General features: G+C 42.6%; 1 protein-coding gene across 6 annotated transcripts in view; it reads left to right on the plus strand.

The window, feature by feature from the left end:
* Window positions 1-10339, plus strand: part of LYST (lysosomal trafficking regulator) — a 295950-nt gene extending 285611 nt beyond the window's left edge. For all 6 annotated transcript variants that reach the window (XM_033936373.1, XM_033936368.1, XM_033936370.1 and 3 more), the window contains 2 exons: window positions 6889-6960; window positions 8972-10339. In XM_033936373.1, coding sequence (XP_033792264.1) covers window positions 6889-6960; window positions 8972-9110 — 211 coding nt within the window. In that variant the 3' untranslated portion in view covers window positions 9111-10339. The remainder of the gene's footprint in view (window positions 1-6888; window positions 6961-8971) is intronic.
* The last annotated feature ends 1091 nt before the right edge of the window (window positions 10340-11430 follow it).

Here is an 11430-nt window from a genome sequence, read left to right on the forward strand (position 1 = left end):
CACCGACGGAGCCCCGGTACGGACAATTTTAGAGTGATTGCACTCTAAGAACTTGGAAAGTTCTGGTAGGCCGCACCGCGCACGCGCGAGTGCCTTCCCGCCCGACAGAGGCGCGCGGTCCCCAGTTTCTTAGTTTCCGCGGAGCTAAGAAGACGCGTTTCCTCAACGGCTGTTGAAGAAAAATTTTTTCGATCTTCCCGCTCGCGTAAACCTTTGCTTTAATAAAGGTTTCTTTATTTCTTTATTCTTTTTTAAAAAAAAAACAAAAAACTTAGTTGTTTTTCCTTCTTTTTTCGTTTCGCCCCGGCGGGGCCTGTTGCCACAATCGAAGCCTCGGCTTTCGATTTGGCAGAGGCTGTCTTTACTTTCATGCCCCCTCAGCCCGGGTTTAAAAAGTGCCAGCGGTGCGCTAGGCCAATCTCACTGACAGACCTGCATAACTGGTGTCTGCAGTGTCTTGGTCCCGACCATCAAGCGTCCACTTGCACCCGCTGTGCAACTTTGAAAAAACGAACACTTAAAAACCGCCAAATCCAGCAGCGGTTGCTATTCGGTGCCGAGATGTCCGATTCCAACGTACCGGCACCGACATCGATTACATCTCAATCGGCACCGACTTCATCGACACCGCGCGATACCGCGCCGGCGTCGCAACCAGCAGGTAAGCCGGCTAAGAAGCCTTCCCCGCTGGAGCGTCCTCCGGTCTCTACTGCAGTGAGTCCAATCCTGCCGACCTCGAGGCGCCCACGGAAGTGCTCCGCTCCGATTGAAGTTAGTCCCTCGACATCGGGTTCTTCATCGGAGTGTCGAGCGGCACCCAAGGTACCGCAGAAGAAAAAGGCGGTACCGGTGCCATCACTGGACGAGCGTATTGCCGCCGTTCTGCAGGTACAGCTGAGAGAGCAACTCCAACAGCTACTACCTGCCCTTTTGCCCCAGAACCTTCCAGTTCCGGTACGGTCGGAGCCACCGGTGCCGATAGTGGAACGCCCTCTTTTATCGGCATCCACTTTGTCGGTACCGGGTCTTACCACCTCATCGACTTCGATGCCGGTTTTAGCTCCAGAGCCTAAATCTCACCACCAGGCGGTACAAACCTCGGTACCAGCACAACAGGTTACATCGCCTGGTACCGTATCCATGAGGTCGGGTAAGTCCACACATAAAACCCGACACCTGGAACCCTCCACACCAGAGTCTCGACACCATGGCTCTCAGGTTAGGGATCCTGATTTGTGGGGTGATTCTGAAGAGCCCTTTCTATCCGAAGGTGAATGCTCTTCTGATGAGGAGGAACGCCTTGTTACCAATCCCTCTTCTCATCCAGATTCCACATCTTTTCCTTCTTTTCTAAAAGAAATGTGTGAATCCTTGTCTATTCCCTTGGAGGCTGAGTCAAAGAAATCTAAGGCATTTCTTGATGCATTGGACTTTGACCAGCCTCCAAGGGAATTTCTTAAACTTCCTCTCCATGATATATTGAGAGAAACGTTTTATAAAAACCTTGAGACTCCCCTGACTGTCCCTGGAGCCCCTCGAAAACTGGACTCTTTATACAGGGTGATACCTATTCCTGGGTTTGATAAACCCCAACTCCCGCATGAGTCTCTTTTAGTGGAGTCCACTTTAAAGAAATCAGCGGGAGCTAATGTGTATGCCTCAGTCCCTCCTGGCAGAGAAGGAAAATCAATGGACAAATTTGGCAAGCGGCTATATCAAAATGCCATGCTAGCCAACAGATCAGGAAATTATGCTTTTCATTTCTCATTTTATTTGAAGCATTTAATCCAAACAATTTCTACCTTTGAGAAATATCTGCCTGATCGCAAAAAATCTACTTTTAACACTTGTACCTCCTCTCTTCTCCAGTTGAGGAAGTTTCTAGTAAGATCAATTTATGACACCTTTGAATTGACTTCTAGAGCCATGGCTATGTCAGTGGCTATGCGCAGGTTGGCATGGCTCAGGGTCTGAGAACTGGAGGTAAACCACCAAGACCGTCTAGCAAATGCACCTTGCTTAGGGGATGAGCTGTTTGGTGATTCCATGGATTCCACCACACAGAATCTATCGGCGCATGAGACACGTTGGGATACTCTCCTAAAGAATAAAAAGAAGACTCCCCCTACTAGGCCTTTCCGACAACAATCGGCCTACCAACGCCGCTATGCTGCTCGTCCTTTGCCTCAGGCTGCTCAACAGCCTAGACGTCAACGACAGCAACAACAACGTCAACCTCAGAGGCAGGCGCAACAGCAACAGAAACCTCCGCCACCTCAAAAGTCTACTCAACCCTTTTGACGTGTTTCTCCTGAGCATAGCCAATATCATACCATCTGCCCATCTTCCCCAACCGATAGGAGGGCGCCTGACCCATTATCTCAGCTGTTGGGAGATCATTACATCCGACCAATGGGTCCTAAACATCATCCGCCACGGCTACTCTCTCAACTTCCAGACTTATCCCGATCAAAGTCTACCAAAAGAGTCTGCTTTGAACACTCATCAATCCTCTCTCCTAATACAAGAGGTTCAATCCCTCCTTCTTCTAAACGCCATAGAAGAAGTTCCTCTAGACCAGAAAGGTCAGGGATTTTACTCCCGTTACTTTCTAGTTCCAAAGAAAACAGGAGATCTCAGGCCCATCTTAGATCTTCGAGATCTCAACAAATGCTTGGTCAAGGAGAAATTCAAGATGCTTTCTTTAGCAACTCTTTATCCTCTTCTCAATCAGGGCGAATGGCTATGCTCCCTCGACCTCAAGGAGGCTTACACTCATATTCCCATCCATCTAGCCTCCAGACAGTATCTCCGCTTCATGATCAATCACTGTCATTACCAATACAAAGTTCTCCCCTTCGGACTTGCTTCATCTCCAAGAGTGTTCACCAAATGTCTGATTGTGGTGGCTGCTTTCCTTCGTTCACATCATCTGCAAGTTTTCCCTTACCTGGACGATTGGTTGATAAAGGCCAATTCTCCTCAAACAGTGCTACTGGCCACCAATCAAACCATCTTGTTCTTACAGATTCTGGGGTTCGAGGTCAATTTTCCCAAATCTCATCTCATCCCCACTCAGAGACTTCAATTCATTGGAGCGGTGCTGGACACGATCCTCATGAGAGCATTCCTGCCGTCCAACCGGCTCCACACTCTTCAAGTTTTGTGTCAACAGGTTCTTCCTCAAAGTTCCATCTCTGCCAAACAAATGATGATACTATTGGGACACATGGCTTCAACAGTGCATGTCACCCCTCTGGCACGTCTTCACCTGCGCACACCTCAATGGACCCTTGCTACCCAGTGGTCCCAAGCGACGGATCCTTGCTCACGTCACATATCTGTGACATCATCTCTTCGTCAGTCTCTACAATGGTGGTTGGTATCCTCAAATCTATCCAGAGGTCTTCTGTTCCATCTACCTCCTCATCAACTAGTCATCACAACCGATGCCTCCCCGTATGCTTGGGGAGCTCATTTGAACGAGTTCCAAACTCAAGGCCTTTGGACAGCCCAGGAAAAGAAGCATCACATCAATTTCCTGGAACTCAGAGCGATGTTTTATGCCCTCAAGGCTTTCCAACATCTTCTCTTCCCTCAAGTTCTGCTCCTGTGCACAGACAATCAGGTGGCGATGTACTACATCAACAAGCAAGGTGGAACGGGTTCTCGCCTCTTGTGCCAGGAAGCCCAGAAAATCTGGACTTGGGCCATAAATCATCATCTATTCCTGAAAGCGATTTACATTCAGGGAGAAAAGAATTCCTTAGCAGACAAACTCAGCAGAATTCTCCAACCTCACGAGTGGACACTCGATCCTGTAACTCTTCAGTCCATCTTCGTTCAATGGGGCACTCCTCAGATAGACCTCTTTGCAGCTCCTCACAATCACCAGCTGCCCCTTTTCTGCTCCAGACTCTACTCGCCTCACCGTCTGGCAGCGGATGCGTTTCTCCTAGATTGGTCAAATCTGTTCCTGTATGCTTTCCCTCCTCTCCCTCTCATGTTGAGGACCTTATTCAAGCTCAAGAGGGAACGGGCCACCATGATTCTGATAGCTCCGAGGTGGCCCAGGCAACATTGGTTCTCCCTTCTACTTCAACTCAGTTCCAGAGAACCTTTTCTTCTGCCACTGTATCCTTCTCTGCTTACACAGCATCAGGAAACCCTTCTACATCCCAACCTCCAGTCTCTGCACCTGACAGCTTGGTATCTCTCGGGCTGACTTCGAGTGATTCCCTTTTGTCTCAGCCTGTTCGTTCGATTCTGAATGCCTCCAGGAAGCCGGCCACTCTGCAATGTTACCATCAGAAGTGGACACGTTTTTCTTCCTGGTGTCTTCTTCATCATCATGATCCCACTTCCCTTGCAGTGGAGACCTTGTTGGACTATCTTCTTTCGTTGTCAGACTCTGGTCTCAAATCCACTTCAATCAGAGTCCACCTCAGTGCTATTGCGGCTTTTCATGAGCCAGTCCATGGAAAAATCCTCTCAGCTCATCCCTTGGTGTCCAGGTTTATGCGGGGTCTTTTTAATGTGAAACCACCCCTTAAAGCCCCTCCTGTTATCTGGGATCTCAATGTAGTTCTATCCGCTTTAATGAAGCCTCCATTTGAACCCTTGGCTACAGCTTCTTTCAAGTTCCTCACTTGGAAGGTACTTTTCCTTATTGCTCTTACTTCTGCCAGGAGGGTCAGTGAGCTACATGCACTAGTTGCGGATCCACCTTTTACAATCTTCCATCATGACAAGGTGGTTCTGCGTACACATCCAAAGTTTCTCCCTAAGGTTGTCTCTGATTTTCATCTCAACCAATCCATTGTTCTGCCTGTCTTCTTTCCGAAACCTCACTCGCATTCTGGAGAACAGGCTCTACATACTTTGGACTGTAAGAGGGCTCTAGCTTACTATTTAGAGCGTACTAAGCCCCACAGATCAGCTCCCCAGCTCTTCCTGTCATTTGATCCAAATAAATTGGGTCGTCCTGTTTCTAAACGTACGTTGTCTAATTGGCTAGCAGCGTGCATTTCATTCTGTTATGCTCAGACCGGACTGACACTGGAAGGTTCTGTCACTGCCCATAGAGTCCGAGCTATGGCAGCATCTGTAGCTTTCCTCCGTTCTACTCCTATTGATGAAATCTGCAAGGCTGCTACTTGGTCCTCAGTTCATACTTTTACATCTCATTATTGTCTGGATGCTTTTTCCAGACGGGATGGACACTTCGGCCAATCTGTTTTGCAAAATTTGTTTTCCTAATGGCCAACCTTCCCTCCATCCCTCTTTTTGTTAGCTTGGAGGTCACCCATCAGTCAAGAATATGCTGCCTGCTTGTCCTGGGATAAAGCACAGTTACTTACCGTAACAGGTGTTATCCAGGGACAGCAGGCAGATATTCTTGCGTCCCTCCCACCTCCCCGGGTTGGCTTCTTAGCTGGCTTATCATAACTGGGGACCGCGCGCCTCTGTCGGGCGGGAAGGCACTCGCGTGTGCGCGGTGCGGCCTACCAGAACTTTCTAAGTTCTTAGAGTGCAATCACTCTAAAATTGTCCGTACCGGGGCTCCGTCGGTGCCGTCACCCATCAGTCAAGAATATCTGCCTGCTGTCCCTGGATAACACCTGTTACGGTAAGTAACTGTGCTTTCCGTTAGTGTCTAATAACTAGGCAATACAGAAAGCCACTCAGACATTTTTTTGATGGGCAGGATAGAAAGTCTTTAAATAAACTTGGAAAATCCATTTACACCAGGATGTGGCAACATACTTTATGAAATTACGTCATAATTTTAAAAGGAACTTACAAGTGGAGAACACCTTTTTTTGTATATGAGTAAACTCATATTGAATTGCCCTGGAGGTGTGCATACTTTTGTGTGAAATGCATATAAGCAATTGTGAAGGTAGAGAGTAGGTAGTATTGTGGCAGGATCAATATTTATGCATGTATTTTAAAACAACTATAAGCCTGTACCTATATTCATTGTTGTGAACATTATTAGTTTGCCTTTCCCAGCAAAGGGTTATCACTTTGAAATTGTATTTTAGTACTGGGCAGACGTGCATGGTCTGTGTCCCCGTAAATGGCCATTTGATTGAGGATGGCCTGGGGAGGGCTTCAATGGTTGAGATGGGCTGGAGTGAGCTTTGATGGAGACTGCAGTAGATGGAACCTAAGCACAGTACCGGGCAGTGATTTGGGTTCTGGCCCAAAAAGAGCTAAGAAGAAGGAAAATTTAAATTAAATCAGTAATTTAAAGAGAGGGTAAAGGTGGGCAGACTGGATGGACCATTCGGGTCTTTATCTTTCATCATCTACTATGTTACTATGTAAGATATAAATGTATATGTGCTAATTCTCTTTGGCATATATACATACAACTTTAGATCTCCCTCGGAGCAGCTGAAAATTTGCGCAAGGATAAAGCTTAAATTTTAATTGTAGGCATGATGGCAGACTGTATGTTGTGCATTCTTGTCATCTTATGTGTTCTTTTGTTTTATTACTAACGAGACGCTTTTATTAAACATAGCAAAGGAAAATAGCGTACAGTGTCAAAATGAAATACTAAGTACAATTTAACCATGCACCAAACAAAGCATTCCATGTTTTTCACAATCTGGGAATTTGATAGGAGATTGGTGTACAGCAAAGCCAATATACACCGCCATTAGAACTACTAGAAAAAAAAATCCACAAGAAGGAATATATTGCTAAAAGATACGAACAGATAATACTGTTTCATCACGGTATTGCTTTTCTTGGGTGTCGATGTTGTATTTGGTGTTTTCAATGAACATATCTTTCTTGCTTGAAGACGTTGCTTTGGAAAAGGGAGTAAAAGTATTGTGGATTTATCTGTTTTGTTTTTAATTTTCTCATTCTTAGGTTATGGAGTACCTGGGATTTAAAACCAGTGCGGGAAATTGCATTTCCTAAATCAAATAAACCTATTGTAAGGTAATATCTTACTCTTTCCACTTTCTGAATTTGTACTTCTTTATACTAAATTAGATTTTGCAGCTGAGGTCCTCCTTTTTTCTTTTCCATGCCTCTATAAGCTTTTATGTGCATAAGATTTTTCTTTATAGATTATTATTTTATCTTCACATTTATACAAAATGTTTTTTAAGCCTCAACCCTCCCTCCCCCTCAGATTCTATATATGGTGCTCAAAATTCTGCATTCAAATGTGGGTGTGTTCCTGATTTGCGTGTGCAATTTAATTGAATAATTAGCGCCAGGAATTGGGTGTTAATTGGCAGCAATCTGGATTTGCAGATGCATTTTACTAAATGTCTGTAAAGATGCATGCATAAATTTTTTAGCTTGCATCTGAAAAGGAGTGTAGCCATGGGAGGGACATGGCTAGATCAGGGACATTTGCTAAAGATTCAGGCAGTGTTCTAGAATTCAGGGGATCCTGAGGATTTACATCAGCTCTTAGTTAGTGTAAGTTCTGTTTCATTCATTTTTATATACAACTTATTTTGATAAGTGTGGATCTTATGAAGTTAAACTGAAAAACTCACAAGCCATGATTAGAGCATAAAATGGACCAAATTTGTTTTACAACTTCATGGTTGCTTTTTTGTGGAAAGTCGAAGTATGAACACATTTGAGAAAAAATTGTTTTGAATTGTGAATGATGGTCTTACTGAAACACTATTGTGTCTGTGGGTTTTGATTTTGATGATTCCTTTAGTTCAAGTTTATTAATATTTTGATATACCGACCATCCCAAGTATCTGGTCGGTTTACAATAATAAAAGATAAAAGATATATATATATAAAGCAAAAATTAAAAATGGGAGGTAAGGTCGATACAAAGACTTGATTACGAAGGGTATGTAACAAAAGAGAAGAGAGGGGAAGGGAAAGTTTTAAAATTACAAAAAATAGATAGTTCTTTGTCTAATAGATGTTGGCATTGTCATTTAGAAGCAGGAACTTTAGATCATTTATTGTTTCATTGCCCATTTATTATGAATTTTTGGAAATCAATTTGGGACCAAATTAATAATTTATTAGATAACCCGGTGGCATTATCCTATGATACTGTGATATTTGGTATGGAAATGAGAGCAAAAAGTCAGATTTCTGCAAATAACAATAAATTATTACTTATAATGACTGGAGTTGCCATTCAGGAGATCACATTTAATTGGAAGGATTGGAGGAGATTAAATTATAGCTTCTGGTGGAACTCTCTATGCCATATATATAAAATGGAAAGGTTTATTGCAGTACAGCGGGGTTATTTTAAAAAGTTTCAGGATGTGTGGAAACCATTAACGAAGTATTGTAAAGATTAATTCAAAATTGGTTCCCTTATATTTATTTGTTAATTTAAGGTGCAGGGAGGGGGGGATTTTATTATTATATGTTTTATATGATAATGGAATATATGAGAGGGTGGGTTGGAATAGGGATGGGGATAAGAATTTGTGAGATGTGTTAATGATTATTTCTAAGTGATGTATTTATTGTTTATGTGATTGAATATATTTTAACACTTAATGTAATCTTGAAAATGAATAAAGAATATATAAAATTACAATATAAAAATAAAATGAGGAGACGAGGGGAGGATCATACGAAAGGGAAAGATGGGGTATTGCTTCCTGGAAGCGTTTTTGTGGTCCCATTTTTATTTGGGAATTCAGTTGAAATTTTGAAATGTCTTAAGGAGTGTTTTGAACTTGTTTAAAGAATTTTCAGAACTTAGATTAGACGGCATGGCGTTCCAAAGGAAGGGCGCAACAACAGAAAAGATTGTGTTTCTGGTATAGTATAAATCTTAGATTGGAGGGACTGTTAGTAAGTTCTGAGGGCCCTAGAAGGGGTGTGTGGAAGGAGGTATTTATCAAGGAAGGCAGGCTGTCTTTGTATGCCTCACAGCTTGTACTGTTGTACAGTAGAGAAAATGTTGGATTCTGATTGAAAAAGGTCCTTTTTTTTTTTTTTCCAGTCTTACATTTTCCTGCGATGGGCATCACTTATACACCGCCAACAGTGATGGCACTGTGATAGCCTGGTGCCGGAAGGACCAGCAGCGCTTGAAACTGCCCATGTTTTACTCATTCTTCAGTAGCTATGCAGCTGGCTGATGATCAGGCCTGGATAGGACACATTTTGTTCCTGAAGATGAAGTGGACTCGGAAGAGTGTGCCTTGCTCCACAGCGTTACTTCTCTGCCGTTCTGATCGAGTAGCTAGATACCACAGTGCAAGTCCAAAAAGGATTGTAAATGCAGATGAATTTGATTCCAAAATGTGCACAGGTTGCAAGATACTTTATCGCTACGTATATTCAGGGGTCAGCAATGCAATGTCCAGGTGCCCCTTTTGAGCTTAAATAGTATAAAATTTAATGGTACTTTTTTATTATTGTTATATAAACTTAAGTATTCCAAAGGCTGTTGCTTTGATAAGGACATTTTTTTCTTGCATTCCTTATGTTCTAAAATATCAATAATGTTGCAGGTTTTTTTTTTAACTCAATGACCAAATATTTATTCAGTTGTCTACATATTTATTATATAGTTTTATGTTCTTCCTTCCAAACATTCAGCATGTGAGCAGCAATTTATTTGTGTCATTTTGCACTTAACATTGTATGAAGTGTCTTATTTCTTAATGATCTCAATCACAGAAATGCAGCATCACAAATTAACTAGATGCCACGTGTTGTGATCATTTGCGTCGCCACATAGCATGCAAACTTGCCTTCCTGTATACAGGTTTTCGCTGTATTTTTTTTAGCTTCAAATCTGCATTGAGTCAAAGAATTATAAACTTACGTATTATAGGAAAGCCAATTAAATTTAATTTTGTGTAGCATTAACTGTCAGAACTGAAATGGAGACTGGCCACCGTGCACAGTGTAAGGGTTTTAAAGCCTATATGGCAACTAGTAATATCCACTGTGCATGAAGTGAAATTTCTTTTTTTTTTTTTTTTTTAAACAACATTATTGAAATTTGAGAGGTGCCTCCTGTTCAGTTCTCGAGCCCTCTTGGGATTAGGTAGCTGGGATGAATTTGGAGAAAGCTGTTGTACTTGTACATTCTACTGAGCTCATATCTTATGCAGCATACTCGGATTTTGCTGGGTTATACAAGTCCAATCTTCCACACCGTTACGATGTCCATTCCTTAGAGAGCCTGCATTCTACCTTTGGTCAGGAGGGAGTTGTTAATGGTAAGTTACTATAAATGACATTTAAAAGAAAATCACAGAAAGGGGCCTACATCAATCAAGGAGACTTGTCTTCCAAGAAAAAAAAAAAAATCCCTGATGAGATTCAGATGGGAAGGAGAAGGGGGGTGGGGGCAGAATGCACATTGAGCGTCAGATGAGATGAATCAGGAAGGGGACGCTTATATTTAAGAGAATCTGAGACTGATCTTCCCCTTGAATTAGTGGGCGAGAGAGTAGATAGCAGTCGCTGCTGAGAGAGAGGGATCGTCTTCTCATCTTGCTTCTGTAGAAAGTGTCCATACTCCTCTGTTAACAGGTTCTTCACGGCCCCAGTGCCCAGGGACCTGCCACTGCTGACGATGGGGTTCCCTGCATTTCCCAAGGACGTCTTGGGCAATCGTGAACGGGAGCTTCATAACCAATACGAGTCAATACACTTTCTATATGAGGCAATTTGTGATGCTGTTGTGAACATACCAGTTCCCAAAGATTTAATATAATTATACACCAAGGAGTTTGTACATCCTAGTGGTTATTCTTTCTACATGTGGTGCTGAGACATTCATGCTGGCTACTCTTTGGGGGGACAATATTCACATTCACATTTGGGCAAAGTCTGCAGATGTGTCTAACTCATGGATTTTTATACCAGTTTTGCACCTATTTTTTCTGAAGGCAAAAAATACATAATATAAAGTATTTAGAGCAAAAATATAAACTCTTTGAAAATTGCTTTCTCTTCCCCCACCCAGCATCAGCCTTTTTTCCATATTAAAATAAGAATTATTTTATCACACACACAAAAAAATGTCATATTCACTTAGCTTTATCATCGGGAGACGTATTTACATCTTACTTATCAACTTAAGAATCCAAATATGATAAATTCCTGATTCAGTTAAAAATAGTGGTTTGGGAGTACGATGGAGATAGAAGGGAGAGCCTGTGGGGCTGATTCTGTAAACGGCACCTAAATCGGCCCGACCTCGGCAGCGTGTCAGTCACACTTAGGCGCAGTTTTCGGAATCGCGGCCAGTGGCAACTATGAAATTTTTAAAGGCCTACATTTCAGGCACCTGCATTTTTGGATTAGGTGCTGCTAAGCGGCCATGCGATAGGCACCTATCTTTTCTAGAATTGGAAAGGCGCCTATCATACAGTTAAATTTTTTTTCCCAATTATTGAGCCTATTAAGGGTATTTTGCCAATTAGGTGCCTAAGAGATGCC

Source organism: Geotrypetes seraphini, chromosome 3 (genome assembly GCF_902459505.1).
Source record: "Geotrypetes seraphini chromosome 3, aGeoSer1.1, whole genome shotgun sequence".
Classification (NCBI taxonomy): Eukaryota; Metazoa; Chordata; class Amphibia; order Gymnophiona; family Dermophiidae; genus Geotrypetes; species Geotrypetes seraphini.